Source organism: Anticarsia gemmatalis, chromosome 8 (assembly GCF_050436995.1).
Source record: "Anticarsia gemmatalis isolate Benzon Research Colony breed Stoneville strain chromosome 8, ilAntGemm2 primary, whole genome shotgun sequence".
Taxonomy (NCBI): Eukaryota; Metazoa; Arthropoda; class Insecta; order Lepidoptera; family Erebidae; genus Anticarsia; species Anticarsia gemmatalis.
Window position 1 is genome coordinate 5,665,561 of NC_134752.1, and position 18,503 is coordinate 5,684,063.

General features: G+C 34.3%; 1 protein-coding gene across 1 annotated transcript; it reads right to left on the reverse strand.

The window, feature by feature from the left end:
* Nucleotides 1-10,752: 10,752 nt before the first annotated feature.
* LOC142974886 (uncharacterized) lies at nucleotides 10,753-18,386 on the reverse strand. The gene is made up of 14 exons (XM_076117457.1): nucleotides 18,369-18,386; nucleotides 18,098-18,250; nucleotides 17,416-17,540; nucleotides 16,904-17,015; nucleotides 16,334-16,421; nucleotides 16,015-16,075; nucleotides 15,793-15,918; nucleotides 15,292-15,394; nucleotides 14,962-15,086; nucleotides 14,268-14,359; nucleotides 13,826-13,921; nucleotides 13,455-13,651; nucleotides 13,230-13,379; nucleotides 10,753-13,155 (listed from the first exon to the last, which is right to left on the reverse strand). Exons 1-14 carry the CDS (start codon nucleotides 18,384-18,386, stop codon nucleotides 13,015-13,017), a joined length of 1,587 nt encoding a protein of 528 aa, XP_075973572.1. The 3' UTR covers nucleotides 10,753-13,014.
* Nucleotides 18,387-18,503: the final 117 nt, after the last annotated feature.

Below are 18,503 nucleotides of genomic sequence, written 5' to 3' on the forward strand. Positions count from 1 at the left end.
AAGATTGAATAGGTACATAGGTACTAGTAAATAGGTCCTTTTTATTGGTTACAAATTTTGTTAATTAAGTTCGTGAATACTGTAATTTTATTTTTCGTTAGAATCTAGTTGTGTAATAAATGCCTAAACTAATAAACAATATTTTATTAAACAGCCCACCTAGAACCTAAACCATTAAACGCCAAATTGAAATTAACAGCATAGTTATACAATATTTAGGCCTCGGCCTCGAATTTTATGTCCGTAAGGATTGAGGAGCCACATCAGATTTTTAAAATCTGATTTTACCATTATTTAGCAGCAAGGAAGCTGATTCTGCAGCACGAATTCTAGATTTAGCAGCAAGATATATAACTAGATATATTAATGCAAAAGTGGCTCCTCAATCTAAACGTTTAAATTGAGGAGCCACCTATAACTCGGTAAATAATAGATGAATATTTTTGAAAATTTTGTATCATTTAGCAGCAATTTTGCATATTACCGTCTACAAATTTCGCTTCTGTGGCGCTAAAATGTAAGAAAATACAATACTTTTAGTATGGCTCCTCTATCTAAATTTAACAGGTGAATTTCTACTGGATATGAGCGATCAATTATTATATTCGACATAATGATCATTTAGTAGGTGTTGTGTTTGTTTTTGCAGTATAGGAATAAAATAGTAAAACAGAGTAAATTTTGTAGATGAACGCATTTTATTTGGCTCCTCAATCCTGACGTTCTAATTATATATGTTTGACTGTACCCACCTGAGATGACAACGGAATCTAAAGCCAGAGATACTAGCATTTAGCAGAAATGTCTGCTAAATATATCTGCACAGTTCAGCAATGTATTTAATTTAGATTCTGAAAAAAACAATACTTAACTATTTTCTTGTAAATTCAGCGTGTAGGGTGACCATATACTCGTAAATGAAACCAAGATAAGTAATTTGTTAAATTTATATTTTCATAACTGGTTATATCTATTGTACCTACGATTTAATTATTTAGCAATCAATGTGGCTATAAGTTATAGAATGAATGAATATTGGTTGATCAGTGCTTATACGAATTTTAGAATCGTAATCATCGTAACAGAATACCTCATCTTTCGGTGTAAGATAGTGACATTTATAGTGGCCTGTGCCAGTTTCGATAATTGGTGGAATAAATTCTACAGCACCTATTAATTTATATGATTTTTGCGAAAACATTATAAATTCTGGTATTTCTCTTACTCGGAACTTTTCACAACCATTCAGTTCATATGAAATTGTGTTTGATAGAGTATATTTACACACAGTTTGCTTGTTACAGAACGTACAGTTTTTTGATCGGCGATTAAAGTTGCATCTTCTAAACTTTGGAGGCCAAAAACAGAAATTATGTTCAAATTCAAAGGCAAAAATGCGATCTTCCTGGATACTGGGATAAAATGGCACGAATCATTTGTACATTTTTTTGTAAAAATGGCACTAAAACAATACTTCAAGGCTACGTGTTCAAAAATGTAAGACACGTTACAAGCAAATTCACAGTGGCTACTATTTACTGTAGTATCAAAATACAACAGTCCAATTTCGGTTCTCATTTTGTGTATATCACTGTCAGTAGAAGCAGAATCTGATAGAAGTTTAATATATTGTGGGATTAAATCTTCCGGATATGTGTTCAATGTTTCTTGAAAACGTCTACTTTGAATAAAAGCTATGCTCAACAAATAAATGACCGAATCAAAGCTACATGTGTTTCTCAAATCTACTTTAATTGAATTTTTACCGATGGATACAGCATCGCATAGGTTGCCATTTTTTACAAATTTAATTTTTATTTTGGTTAATGAATCAGTTTCGGCTTCACCCCTCCAATTCTCAATAAAAGAAGGTTGATCTGAAAAAATTTATTCGGCATCAAATGACCGATTAATCTTCCTAACTCTCACAGACTTTATTATTTTTCTTTTTTTCACTTGCGTTTGAGATGTTTTTACTTGTTTTTCAGATGTTTCCACCTGGCTTTGAGATTTTTTGAATGAATACTTCCTTTTTCGAGAGCGTTTAGGTTCTTTATTCTGTAAGTCACTAATAAGATCACTTTTCGCAAGTGCGATTTCCCCGTCTAAATATTGGCAATGTATTTTTATAAATTCATCAATTCGGAACTTTTGTAACTTTGTTTTAAAGAGCAAGTTTTCAAAGTTTTAAAGTAGCTCTCAATACCAGATGATGATGGAGCAGTAGTATCAGCTTTAAAAAAAGAGCACAATAAATTTGACCATAATGGAAGTCTTCCAAGAATCCTCCTGAAATCTGACATAAATGTTGGCAAAAAATGTACATTTTTATTATTTTTATGAACTTCCATTGATTGTTTCTGAAATGGGGCTATTTTATCATCCAGCCAAGTAAAAAAATCAATATTTGCGGTGTGATGTTCTTCAGTTCCGAAATCTTCGTCGTCGTTCTGCTTGTCGTCTTCCATAGAGCGGAATTCTGCCGCATGATCTAGCTCAATATTTTTCATTCGTAAGGCAAGTCGGTTTAAGGCAACTTGACAATTAGAACTTTCAGGATTTGATTCATCATCGTAGTGACTAAGACAAATCTGAATCATATCACCAATGATTTCTTTCGCAGTTTCAAAATTTTCACACTCTTTTAAGAATAAAATGCAGCGAATATAAAAATATTTTATGCCTGGTTCTACATCATTAAAACATTTTAAATTATGTAAAGTTTTTACAAAATGACTTGTGTCAAGTCTGATAAAAGTCTAGGGCTTTTGTTCTTCAAGAATTGAAGTCTGACCTTCTAAAATTGAAAACATGTTTTTTATGTATTCTTTTGTACTGCTAAATTCTGTAAAAGCTTCAGTATTAGCTGCGATAAGGGCAGAAGAATCGTCCGAAATAATCTCATGAGGTGATCTATCAACTGATTTTTTCCATTGATTTAGCCAGTGTAATATAGAATTCTTGTCGTGTGCATCGGTAACCATCTGTAATACTGGTACGGATTTTAACTTTAGATTTGCTGTTATCAAACCTGCATATAAAAATAATCTTTTGGTCAGCTTTGTGCCATCAGGGAGCCGCATTGTTTCGAAGAATGAGCCCGTAGCATCTATTGTAACAGTTACCCTTCCAAATTTCCGTAGGTACAGATTGTAATAATCAATTTGGTTCTCATTCCAATAATAAACAAAGAAACTAGGGTGTACACTGAAAGAACGTATTACATTTTTATGTGTACTTTTGGCCATAACCACTAGACCTATGATTGGATTAGGATCAAGCCACTGTTTTCTCCTGGCCTCAGATTTTATTTGTCGCAAACAGGAAAGAGAAGGCAACGCTGGTGTATTTACAACCTCTTTTTCATCGTTCTTAATACCTAGGATCTCTGAAGCCATTTCATTATGAACTACTATTGCAGGCTTGTATCTTAATATTTTTGATAGTTGTTGTCTTTTGTAGGGCGTTAACTTGAATTTCTTTGTTGGATTGTGTTTGACAGTTCGGTCTATATTCGTTATTTTACAGTAGATTGTGTTAATTTTATCAGTAGTTTCATAACTTTCTATTTTAGCATGTGTAGTACATTGCGAACAATTACCTTTAACAAAGATTTTATTTTTTACCACTTTTTCGCGCTTTAATGTCCAAGTACAAGGTAGTTTAGTATGTTTATAAATGTTTACTTTTAATAGATTACTCCATTTAAACTTGGGCATGGTTCTGTATTTCTTAAAGGTGGTAGTGCCTGTTCGTTTTTGATATGCGTATATAGGCTGAATTTTTTTCCAGTCATGCATGTCCATTTGATATGTAAATGTTACTGTATCGTTTTGTGTACTATTCTCGAAATCAAAATCTTTGCTTTTAAATGACGTATCTGTGTCACTACTGTTACAACTTGTATTTTGTATAGTGTGTATTTCGCCAGTTGTTTATTGCTCAAAAGTGATACATCGTTTTCAAAAAATATATGACGTTTACGTTTTAATGATGTATACAAGGCTATCGGGGTCATTTTAAAATCTAGTTCTTTGGAAATGGTTAAGAAAATAGGGTCAGTACTTTTAATGTTAGGATTTTGTAGTATCTCAGCATACTTATTTAGAAAATACTTTTTGTTGATCCACCAGATCTACTATCGATTGGCGGCCTTTCGGCATAATGGTTCTGAAACAACAATAATAATAAATATCCTCAGTCACTTATCTAGTCGAAGCGACCAATCATCAATCTAATAATATTTCGTTGGATAAAATGACTTTTAGTAATTTTTATATAGCATGGTACGACACGAAAGTCGCCGGTTCCGACTGGTTGTTGAATTTTTTCATAACGTAATAATAACAAATATGTTAGAACATGAAAGTGCTTAAATTTTTTCTATTTCAATTTGTAAACTTCGAATCCGAACACTGCGTATTAAATAAATAAATATAAATAATAGCAAAAGTCGGCACAAAATGTACTTACATTGAAAACAGGATATCGTACTGCACTTAAATTATCAATCACTGCACAATATTGCACACATTAATATCACCACAATTCAACTATGATGACACAAACGTGATGATTAACTTTATATTTATAGGAAATCCAAGTTAAGTATTTATTTTCTACGTGAATATACAAACGAGAATACTTCACTGCTAATGAACACTTTGTTAAATAAATATTATTGTCGGTTGGTAAGAGAAATAATAATTTGTAGATACCCTCAAACTGTGGTCACCCTACACGCTGAATTTACAAGAAAATAGTTAAGTATTGTTTTTTCAGAATCTAAATTAAATACATTGCTGAACTGTGCAGATATATTTAGCAGACATTTCTGCTAAATGCTAGTATCTCTGGCTTTAGATTCCGTTGTCATCTCAGGTGGGTACAGTCAAACATATATAATTAGAACGTCAGGATTGAGGAGCCAAAGAAAATGCGTTCATCTACAAAATTTACTCTGTTTTACTATTTTACTAGCTGACCCGCGCAACTTCGCTTGCGTCACGTAAGAGAGAATGGGTCATCATTTTTCCCGTTTTTGTAACATTTTTCGTTACTACTAAGCCCCTAATGGTTGTAGCGTGATGATATATAGCCTATAGCCTTCCTCGATAAATGGGTTATCTAACAGTGAGAGAATTCTTCAAATCGGACCAGTAGTTCCTGAGATTAGCGCGTTCAAACAAACAAACAAACTCTTCAGCTTTATTATATTAGTATAGACTAGCTGACCCGCGCAACTTCGCTTGCGTCACATAAGAGAGTCATAATTTTCCCCGTTTTTGTAACATTTTAATTGGTACTCTGCTCCTATTGGTCGTAGCGTGATGATATATAGCATATAGCCTTCCTCGATAAATGGGCTATCTAACACTGAAATAATTTTTCAAATCGGACCAGTAGTTCCTGAGATTAGCGCGTTCAAACAAACAAACAAACACACTCTTCAGCTTTATAATATTAGTATAGATGTGACGCAAGCGAAGCTGCGCGGGTCAGGTAGTAAGAGATAATTTTCCTCGTTTTTGAAACATATTTTACTGCTGCTTTGCTCGTATTGGTCATAAAAAATAAATAAAAGAAAATGGGGGATCTTCATACAACCAATAGAAGCCAAAAATTATGATTTAATTTTTTTTTTGTCTGTCTGTTTGTTGTTTGCTTTTCACGCAAAAGCAACTGGATGGATTTAGATGTAACTTTTTTTGTTATATAGCTATTAGTCTTCGCTAACATATAGGCTATTTTCTTTAGAAATTCTCTCTTTACGGGGGTAGAAAGAGGGGCTAAGTTTGTATGAAACTCCGTCATTTTTGGAGCTTATTCGATTAAAATTAATATTTGGCTATATAGTTAGAAATTTAGAATGACGCAATAAATATTTTTGGAAATTCTGCCTTAACGGTGGTGAAAAAGTTTCTATGAAACTACGTCGGTTATGAAGCTAAATCTGTAAAAATTAAAGGTGTTTAGCAAGCAAGTGGTCATGATCTCCTGGTAACTGTGAAAAGGTTTATGGAGAGTTTTTAGAGTTTATAGAGCCGTTTTTTTAGTGTTTTAGACCTAATTTTGATCGGAAAATAGATTCACAGCTACCAGGAGATCATGATTAATTGGTGTTGTTATTTCCATATTCTGTTCTTCTAGCATGTTCAAACACGGTCGAGCGGGATAAAAAGTATCCTATGTCCATCACCTGTCTCTAAGCTACCTCCCTACCAATTTTTTGCCAAATCTGTTCTGCCGTTCTTGAGTTATAAGTGGTGTAACTAACACGACTTTCTTTTATATATATAGATAGATTCCTATACTGCAAAAACAAACACAACACCTACTAAATGATCATTATGTCGAATATAATAATTGATCGCTCATATCCAGTAGAAATTCACCTGTTAAATTTAGATAGAGGAGCCATACTAAAAGTATTGTATTTTCTTACATTTTAGCGCCACAGAAGCGAAATTTGTAGACGGTAATATGCAAAATTGCTGCTAAATGATACAAAATTTTCAAAAATATTCATCTATTATTTACCGAGTTATAGGTGGCTCCTCAATTTAAACGTTTAGATTGAGGAGCCACTTTTGCATTAATATATCTAGTTATATATCTTGCTGCTAAATCTAGAATTCGTGCTGCAAAATAAGCTTCCTTGCTGCTAAATAATGGTAAAATCAGATTTTAAAAATCTGTTGTGGCTCCTCAATCCTTACGGACATCGAATTTTGCGGGCAGCGGGGCGGCGGCGGCGGCGGCGCGGGAGCGGGGCGGGCAACGCGTACCTATTCTCCAAACCAGCGGGCAGATCGCGTGGCACTATAGCGGTGTAGTGTTGTGTTCGTCGTTGTGTTGTCGAGATATTTGTTTTTATTCGCGAACGAAATGTCTGGAAAACGACATGCATCTGGCATCTACCATAGAGTACAAGGAGTTTAGGTTCACCACAGATACGTCACAAAATAAATGTACAATACTATAACTACAACGACGACGCGCAACGCGGGCGTAGGGATGATCGATATTTATCGATGTTGAATAATCGATGTTTAGCTAGAAAACATCGATGTTTTAACATCGATGTTATGACTTCGATATTATCGACACATCGATGTTTTAATGTTTTTTAAAATCAGATTTTAAAAATCTGATGTGGCTCCTCAATCCTTACGGACATGATGTAGGGGCACAAAACCGCACAAATTACCTATATATTTATGGCGCACATATTTGCACAAATATACGGTGTGCGTCAGGATGGCTGGTTGTCTGTGGCGTTGGTATATGAGAGTTGATTTGAAAATTGCTACATAATTGCTTATATTTGCTACATATAATAAATAATTGCTACATAGGATATATATGCAGAAATAAAATATTTTTTTTGACCAGCCATCCTGACGTTTGGTTGGCTGGTCGCCTCTTAGTTTAAAGTTAAGCATGCAGAGTTTCCCGAAAAGTACTGCGTCAATAATTGCTACATATTTACTTCATTTATCTAATTTATTTGGAACTTCAAAATTATGTTAAATCAAGGACATAGCAATTATTTAAATGATCCCGATGAAAAGTGCCTGATAAAATAATAAAAGCAAATAGCTGCAGTGTGTCTTCACTCAACGGTATTGCTATTTTAGGAGGCAGGCGTTTGAAATAATAATTGTTAAATAGCGTGTTAATTGTTAAATCCGCAAACACGTAAATTAACGCTCAAGAACTTACAAAATGCCGGCGAAGTACATGTGAAGGTGTAAAATCATTTAGTACATCTTTGCGAGATCTTATTGCATTTGAATTTCATTCCAATCAATTTATTTCAATAGATGATCCACCAACATCTCTTTTGTTAGAAGGATCTGAGTTTCATTTACTATCAATAATAGAATTCGTGCCCCCAGTATGTGAAACATTAATTGGTCACAAAGCTCATTGCAGACGAAATTCAGAATGGAAATATTGTTATGATGACGAATCGAAAAAAATTACGAAGAGTAAAAAGAAGCTAATTCCACATTGTATAATATATGCGAAAAAATAATGTGAAAATAAGATAAATTAATAAATGAATATTTTTTAAATAAATTGTAATATTATTAAATTGAGTCTTATGAACGACCTACATTTTGTTTTTATTTACGATACACTTTTAATGTGCTTATTATCCACTTACCTACTCATAACATAACATGCTATTTAACAATTATTATTTCAAACGCCTGCGTCCTAAAATAGCAATACCGTTGAGTGAAGACACACTGCAGCTATTTGCTTTTATTATTTTATCAGGCACTTTTCATCGGGATAATTTAAATAATTGCTATGTCCTTGATTTAACATAATTTTGAAGTTCCAAATAAATTAGATAAATGAAGTAAATATGTAGCAATTATTGACGCAGTACTTTTCGGGAAACTCTGCATGCTTAACTTTAAACTAGGAGGTGACCAGCCAACCAAACGTCAGGATGGCTGGTCAAAAAAAATATTTTATTTCTGCATATATATCCTATGTAGCAATTATTTATTATATGTAGCAAATATAAGCAATTATGTAGCAATTTTCAAATCAACTCTCATATACCAACGCCACAGACAACCAGCCATCCTGACGCACACAATATACGCCCTCTGCCCATGTAGGTATTGTATTTTATCTCTCCGATAATTCGTCTAGAATTTTCTTGCTAGAACAATGTTACTCCAGCAGGAATCGTCTTTACGTTTTTTTTCGAAACTACAACACGCACAATTTTTATGCGGCTCACATTTACAGCAGATTGAATTTATCTGCTGGGCATACGCACACAGAGTTTTATTACATATAACGGTACCGCCCAAACAGGGAAGCAGCCCCTCTCCACTGGGTCTAAATTCTAGTCTAGTCTATGGAGAAAATCTAATTCGCGGTTGGTCCAATTAGCGATTGGACTAATTAGCGATTATTATTTCAACAAAACAAATGAATGAAGGTCGACATAACCACAAATGACCCGCGCCGCGTCGCTTAAAACGAACACTAGCACGAGTGCTGAATCCGAGCACGCCCAAATAGGTTGCTTTGTCTTAAGTTTTATGAAAAAAAAATACAGATGAAATGAGGACCTCTTTTTTAAACATGATTAAGAATAAAAGCATTCAGAGACCAAGAATTTATTCAGAGAATGTTAACATTACAATTCTACCAACTAAGTAGTGTGTGTGTGAATTGAGTGAGCACCCTAAATAAAATTTAATAATATATACTAGTCATTTAGTAAAAGGTGTGAAACAATTGTAAAAACAATCTTACAATTTGTAAAAAGATAAAACATGAGATATATCAGTTAATGAATGCTCACTCAGTTCGCACATACGACCACCCTGAATCTCAGAACGTATGAAGAATTCATGTAAGATTTATGTACTACTCTTTAGTAAAACCTTTATAAAGTTGTCGTTTTAGATATCAATCGCCAAGGGCCGTATAAAAAAAAATTACAAATACTTTCATATGCTCACTCAATTCACACACTTTGAAAGGACCCGATTTCTTATGAACAAACCATAATTTCATTTTGTTGTAAATCTTGTTTTATTAAAAGGTATACACGTGATTTTGTAAAATACAAAGCGAACCATAAATGTAGCACGTTTTGTAATAGTTAATTAATATAAGTGCTCACTCAATCCACACAATTCTGAAAAGTTATAAACGTTAATATCTTTGAATTTATAAGGATTAGAAAGCTATAAATTGTGCTAGTTTTAGTAAAGAAAAGTTACTAAAGATTTGCCATTTTACATTTAGTACTCTCAGTTTACTCTAAAAGATATTCAACTGTTTGTGTTTCAATGAAAATCTGCCATACTGTAGGGTTGTCACGCTGGACATTTTTGCTGAACTAAAATTTTATTTATTTTATAATGACCTTTATCTACGAGGTCAGCAGTAGGACCTAACATGGGATGTTACAGTAAGGTCAATGATACACGAATTTGATTGAAACCATTTATTTACATAATGTAGTTTAATTAAAAAAATTACAAATTTAGATTTTTGGGTTAACAATCGTTGTCGATCAGGATGTAGCTTAAAGAGTGCAACAGAATATTTTGATCAGTACTTTCGTGGATATTAGTACAGTTGTCGTCGTAGCAAAAATATTTCTCGTTTGATAAATAATGACTCTTATAATGACCAATGCCTGTTAAATCTAAAGGTGCTACGAATTCGACCGCACCAATACTTCTATACAATTTATTTTTAAGTACAATTGTACGGGGCACTTTACTTAGCGCTACTGCGTTGACCTTTAAATATAGATATGATTAATATTTTTGATATCAGCCTATTAGAAACAGCTAGATATTTCTTTGTCGGAAGGTGAATCAAAATGTGCGTCATGTGAGGGAGTAGCAACTAGTTATTATATTATTTCAAATGTGATTTCTTTTGATTTGAATGGCACCAACGCAGTAGCGCTAAGTAAAGTGCCCCGTACAATTGTACTTAAAAATAAATTGTATAGAAGTATTGGTGCGGTCGAATTCGTAGCACCTTTAGATTTAACAGGCATTGGTCATTATAAGAGTCATTATTTATCAAACGAGAAATATTTTTGCTACGACGACAACTGTACTAATATCCACGAAAGTACTGATCAAAATATTCTGTTGCACTCTTTAAGCTACATCCTGATCGACAACGATTGTTAACCCAAAAATCTAAATTTGTAATTTTTTTAATTAAACTACATTATGTAAATAAATGGTTTCAATCAAATTCGTGTATCATTGACCTTACTGTAACATCCCATGTTAGGTCCTACTGCTGACCTCGTAGATAAAGGTCATTATAAAATAAATAAAATTTTAGTTCAGCAAAAATGTCCAGCGTGACAACCCTACAGTATGGCAGATTTTCATTGAAACACAAACAGTTGAATATCTTTTAGAGTAAACTGAGAGTACTAAATGTAAAATGGCAAATCTTTAGTAACTTTTCTTTACTAAAACTAGCACAATTTATAGCTTTCTAATCCTTATAAATTCAAAGATATTAACGTTTATAACTTTTCAGAATTGTGTGGATTGAGTGAGCACTTATATTAATTAACTATTACAAAACGTGCTACATTTATGGTTCGCTTTGTATTTTACAAAATCACGTGTATACCTTTTAATAAAACAAGATTTATAACAAAATGAAATTATGGTTTGTTCATAAGAAATCGGGTCCTTTCAAAGTGTGTGAATTGAGTGAGCATATGAAAGTATTTGTAATTTTTTTTTATACGGCCCTTGGCGATTGATATCTAAAACGACAACTTTATAAAGGTTTTACTAAAGAGTAGTACATAAATCTTACATGAATTCTTCATACGTTCTGAGATTCAGGGTGGTCGTATGTGCGAACTGAGTGAGCATTCATTAACTGATATATCTCATGTTTTATCTTTTTACAAATTGTAAGATTGTTTTTACAATTGTTTCACACCTTTTACTAAATGACTAGTATATATTATTAAATTTTATTTAGGGTGCTCACTCAATTCACACACACACACTAAGTAGCCTAGGACGTCAATGTTAAATACATTATAATAATATTAAAATTTACTTAAATTACAAAATATATTTAACTAGCTCAATTAAGGTCAATCTGGGTAACTTTGAATCATTTGGGTAACATTGACAGTGGGAATATGAACTAGTTTCGATTATTTTTTCATATGAAACCAACACAATTGATAAAAGTTTATTTTAGTCTTGCAAACATTTATCCATTGTGTCAATTTTACCAAATGATTCAAAGTTACTCAGATTGACTGTATTTCAGGTACCATCTCAACGAAATATAACCACGCGTAGGTAAGTCTGTAATTTTATTCTAAAACATCTGATAAAATGAACACTTGTAAAAGTAGTACCTGGATTCACGGTAAACTCAGGGCAGATAGTCGACTAAGAATAGCCACCTTTACTCACACTCTATTGCGCTTGAAACAATAATGGCACGTGAAAGAGGGATAAAGCGCGGAATAAAGGGTGTGCAAGGGGAAAGGAAAGTCCACGAATCGCGAGCGAGGAGCGCGCTGGCTTACCCGCACGCAATCCCGTACACTCCTAAGAACGCGCGATAGAGTGTGTGTGTAAAGCTGGCTATTGCTTCTACTCCATCATTTAAATGACGTGATGATATTATTATGCAATCGGGCCAATGCCTATGTGAAAACTACCTGCCAATAAAGAATGAGATATACCGCTTACTTTTACCCGTGGAGATGACACCTTACGAGGAAAGCACATTCTTAACTCTTACAGAATAAACGTTCCATCCAGCAGTGCATTCGACAATTTTATACATTTTGTAACAGCTATTTAGATAAAATAAAACAAAACTAAACACTCAGCTGTTGTCACCCCGTCAGTTACGTTGCTTCGGAAATAAAATATAAATCTACTAAATAGTTGTGCTTAATTGTGTACACAGCTTCGAAATTAACTTGCCGTGTAAAAAGTCACGCACTGTCGGAACAAAGATGAGACATACAATGCATTAATTTGTTGCGGCGACGAAATGTTACACACTCGCAACGCTAAGGCTTGCTAAAGCCAGACACTGGTAAATTTGCCCGCCAACAATAGCATCATGATGACGAATTTTAAATTTCTTTAATTAAGGTCTGTACGCTGCTCGGCATTCCGACAATGTGCGTGCTACATCGGACTACTGATTTCGAGCCGCATTTTGCAAAAATAACGCAAAGAATAACATCCAATAGAGTCGCATCTACTTGTACAAGCCTTGTCAAACGCGGCATAACTAATAGCACATTTAGAAAATGACCGCATGTCCAGCAAAGTGACGATAGACCAACGGTTTATAGGAAATAATATCTTAAATCTACAGTACCGAGACCCCAATCGACTCTGACACCGTGCGCACAGCTCTGTCAATTGACGCACAGAGCAATGTCCAAACCGCCCGGGTAGGGTTCACGAAGACGTAGGGGGTGCGAGAAGAGCACGTCTATTCGTCGGGAGGTGGAGTTTCTTCTCCTGAGAGTGGTGGATAGCCGTCAGCAGCATCCCACAGGATTGGCGCAAAGTGAGCAAGAGACAACCATAAAACAAGAATGCATACTACAACGCTCCCAGCTGCTAGCATTGCCTGAAATATAAAAAAAAACATGAATTCAGAGAACAGATTCTTTTCATATTATTTTCAAAATTCTGTATAGTCACCATTTTCTTCAGAGGTACTTTTCCGACATGGACCGTGAAGTAAGCCGGTGTATAAAGAAATGGATACATAAATCCAAAATTTGTTGCTATTCCAACGGCTAACGCTCCCATAAAGGCCTTGCTTGGCCAAGGAAGTGTTCCCTTGATGGCCTGCAATTAGATGTCATCCTTTGATATAAGATAGATTTCAGAATAACGTTCTTACACAAATAATATTATAATTACCGCACACATGACGAATGGTTGAAATATTACACATGCGGCCGTTGATGAGACCACATTTGACAATAACGCAGCGATAACTACTACTATTAAAAGCGATATATCCCACGAATGCTTAGTAATTTCGCAACCAGAGTGCTCGGAGATAGTTTCACACAATTTGGTTTGTAGAGCCATGTTAAGGATCGCAATGCCAGAACCTAGATAAAAAATATTATATTAATATTTTAACACTATCGCAACTCAGTTTCCCAATATCTCAAAATTATTTAAATTAGAACTAGAGCGAAATTTGAATATAATTTGATACTCGTTCTTGTGATTATATTCGTACATTCTTTCATACGTTTCCGTTTGTAGTAAAACAATCTCACCTAACAAGAAAAAGTAGGCGTAATTCAAATTCTTATCAACGAATTTCCACCACAAAATAGGAGACGCTGGTTTAGGTTTCGGTAATTCACTTCTTTCTGCAAATTATAATTCGTATAAGTATTTTTTTAAGGTCAAAATCATCAGATATTATTATAATGTTCAGTCGCTATAACTACATCGTGCTATCATAAATAAAGTTCCCCTTTACACACACACAGACACTATCGAGCATGAGACCACGGAAAGGAAAGACCTGTCAAACCCGCGAAGAAATCACGAGCGAAGACTACGCTGCTTTCCCGCGCGTAATTCTGTACGCTCGACTCCTAAGAACATGCAATAGAATGTGTGTGTGTGTAAAGGCGGCTATTGTCAGATAGTGAGATAAGTCATTACTTTTTAACAACTACTAGGTTTTTATATCAAAACAAGCACACTTACTTTTTGCCGTAAAGTATTTTATAAATTCAACACTTATAGGGACAGCATGCAGCAGAATTACAAACCCTGCCGCAACAGTCGCATCTCTTACACTACAATAAAGATAAACAATACAATTAAAACAACATAATTTTAGAATACACCAAATTTGCCGATATCGTTCGTTCTTCAGCGCAATGTAGTTTTCTAAAGGCCAAAAAATCTTCACATCTGTTTATTTGTTTTTATTACCTATAACTTACATATGCGGTTAGCTCTCAGCGATTTGAACACGTGGAAAAACTTTGTGATACTACTTGAGATGGTATCTTATTATTATTTTTATCGTATGGTCAATGGTCAACCTATAGTGGCAAAACTGTTCAAGTGGTCCGAAAGGCCTCTGATATGTCTTGACGACTTATCTTAAGCGGGACCGACTAAAAACGTGGTCTCCGAAGCACGGAGACACTCAGTTCAAATACCACTATGCCGCCACCCATCCACGAAATGACCCGGCCAAATTCAAAATTTATTTGCAAAGAGTTGCTTAACTCACAGATTCGTGTCGAGCGCAACTGGCTATGAGGCTATGGCTATAAATCAAACACACGAAGTCTTAATCACACCGGTTAATGTTTTCCTTGTGTGTTACTCGAAATGCGCTCTCTATAATCCTTTAAAAACACAAATATATTATCTACTTTTTACTTACTTAGGTAAAAAGTGTTGATCTGTTGATAATTCGTGTTTGGAGAAAAACATACTAGCCCAACCTCCGAGATGACTATGGCGGGAGAAATACGCTGCGTGAGATAATAATACACCAACTAAGGAGAGCTGAAACCAAAGAGCAATGTAACACCAAATTTTTCGATAAACTAGCTTTTGCCTGCGACTTAATCCGCATTTAAAAAAAAATCCCGGGGTAAAATACCGTATGTGTTAATAGGTTATAAGGCATCGGTTTACCAAATCTGTCCAAAAGTCTTTTACATACATTTAAAATCTAAAACGAATATGCGAATATATTTGTGCTACTTACAATCTCGTGGATCGTCGGTCTACGGGGTAACTGATTTTGGTTATCCAGGAGTGCCTTTTGGACCATATTCATGGTATAACTAGACATCGGCTTTCCAGCGACTCTAAAAGAAATATATTATTATAATGGAAACCAACTCAACATACTCTATGTAACGGATAGAAAAAAATAGAAAAAGGTCGCATTTATTTATTTATTATTAGAGGCATGTCAACAGTATGAACACAAACATTGGAAAAAAACATAAAAAATGAAATAAATGGGCGTGTGCTATACCTGTTAGAGACATGCACACCACAGCATTCAATATAACTGGCATACAATATTACAAACTAAACATTAAAAAACTTAAATCTAAAACTTAATTTGGTTTCCCTAATGAGATCCACATCTCTATAACATGGATTGTAAATTAATAACAATACATGCATTGCAGGAAATATTTAAGATATTGTTTCATAATTTATATTAAAAGCATAAGTTATTTTATTGAATACTTACTTTCCAACTATAACAATGTAATAGATAATGTTAACGATAAACATAATCAGAGCCGTGGGGAACGCAAAAGCTGAATATTGTAGATAGTTAAATATATCGGGAAACTCAGCTTTTTCACCAGCTCCTCTGCAAATAAAAAAAAGTTGCTGTCACAAAAGTCTTTTGACGATAGTTTAAAAACGTCATTTGTATAAACTTTATTTGTTGATATTGTTTACTTACGCATAAAATATAGCTCGGAAACACAGCGTTGAGAATGAAGAATGGATTATAGCCACACTACCTGTAACATAATTGTATTCAATAACCAACTGGTCCTTATAACCAACAAATTATGTCACCATTTTGCGATTCCACATTTAAGTGTATAGGATAAGAACTTCAAAGAAAAAACATAAATGTTATCTTCGTTGTGTTCTTAAAAGGTCTACGTTATCTAAGTTCTATGGCTGCTTATTGATTGAATGAGTCCATATGCTTCACAAGAAAAATTACAACAAATTATAATAACAGTAGCAGACGTCATGAAATTTATATTTACCGATTGACGACGATGTTTGGATCGCGTTGTTCACTAAGTAACGTACTTCTGATAGTTTGGGTTCATCTTTTGACCTGCCGTATTTATACTGCAATTACAACAAGAGTCAGTTTGATTAAAACGAATAAATTATAAAAATATTTTAACTATTTGATCTGTCCCGCGAATGGTAACGAATAACTTTGTGCAGCTGCTTTATTCACTACTTATTTGCCTCCGAGAAAGTCAGTAATTTGTTTTTACATACTATCAGACCTGTCTAGGCCGGTCTAGGTACCTACCCGGTCTAGCCAATGGTGCATGAGATAAACCCTTGTTTCGCTCTTAACAACGTAAGTCCCATGTAACAGGGGGCGAGTTCATTTACATTTAAAACTCCGGGCTGCTATTGAGAAATATCTTATATAAATTAAAATTTTCAATACCACTCTGCCTGACATAGGAATTAAACCAGAGGCCTCGTGAAAAGCAGTCGGATATACTACCGACCGCGCCACGGAGGCGGTAAGTAGTACGCACTTGCAATTTGAATTGATATTTGTACGATATTAATAAAAAATATTAACAAACCTCTACATTCGCCATTGCTTTAGTATAATATTCAGTAATCATGGAAGTCGCAATGAGTCGACTACTAAACATTGACGTGACGAAAGCCGCAGTACCGCATTTGAATATCATCCTGTGTATTTAAATTAAGTACCATTAATGTAACTTCTAGTAATTCATCTGATCTACTCTAATATCATTAAATCAAAAAATTATCTGTCCGCAAGCTTCCATTGGCAGGATAAGCGTTTACATCCATAAACAGTAGCGCAATGATTCTCTACAGTCTGTACTGACGAGTATCAAACTTTGACATTTTAAATGTATTGCCAAAATAGTTCCTACGGAGCCCGCTTGAGGCACAAGATTTCTCGATACCAAGCGGGTTGTCGGTAGTCGATAGGCATAAGTTGACTTATTTCTTTTCAAAACTATCTTGTAGAAGACCAGATATGGTAGGCCCCAACACTATTTACAAAGAATTTAACCGAAGACACACTTTAGACAATTTGTAAAAACTAAAGGCCACTTACTTCGTTGCACCGAATGTACTGGCGTCTCCTGAAGTCATAATTTTCAAAGCAATGCGTCGATCGGCTCCAGAATTATTCAATAGTAATATCAATACTCCAGCGAGTAAGAACAACATTATGTCATCCTAAAATATGGAAATGAGAAAGTTATTTGATATTAGTAATATAACCACACTATTCACAACTAGTTAATCAAACGTCTTTGTTTATGATCGGTTCAATGGTAGTAAAATACTGAGAATTAAAATTAAATGTTTTTTTTAATTCATTTTATTTTAAAAATCCTCAACACGCACTTGGCCAACATGGTGGACTCAAAGCCTAACCCCTCTTTCATTACTGGAGGTGACAATTGTTCAGCAGAGGGACATCAATGGGTTATATTTATTATTTACTAGCTGACTTGCGCAACTTCGCTTGCGTCACATAATAAACATGGATCAAAATTTTCCCCGTTTTCGAAACATTTTTTACTGGTACTCTGCTCCTATTAGTCGTAGCGTGATAATATTTTAATGAGTCCTCCAGTAGCTCCTGAGATTAGCGCGTTTAAACAAACAAACAAACTCTTCAGCTTTGTAATATTAGTAAGTATAGATTATATTCTTAATACATGTATTATGTGTTAATGCTAATTGTTCCACTGTGGCATGATTACACTAATAAGCAGCTAATAACTCACAGACATATAAAAACTGCAGGCCAACGACGAAACTGCCGCGGCACTTAAAGGCAAATAAAATATCGGAATGAGAGCTGCCACAGGAATGCTGACTGGTCGAAACAGGAAGAACCAAGCTATAAATATCCACATCAATTGAATTTTCTTTTGCTCCTGCAAACAAAATTAACAAATCTAATTATTCAAGTCCATTTTTTTTTAAATAAGTAGTCATTATTCTTGAAAAATCTTTTCTGGTAGGTACATTATTCTGTACATAGTGGATGCATACATTTGCAAAATTAAACATTCGGACAAACTGCGACTTTTATACAACAATGATAATTACAATTAAGACCTCCAATAAAAAAGTGATTAGTACGTAGTTCCCTTTTTCCTCGTTTTACTGTAAAGGCGGAGTGACAGA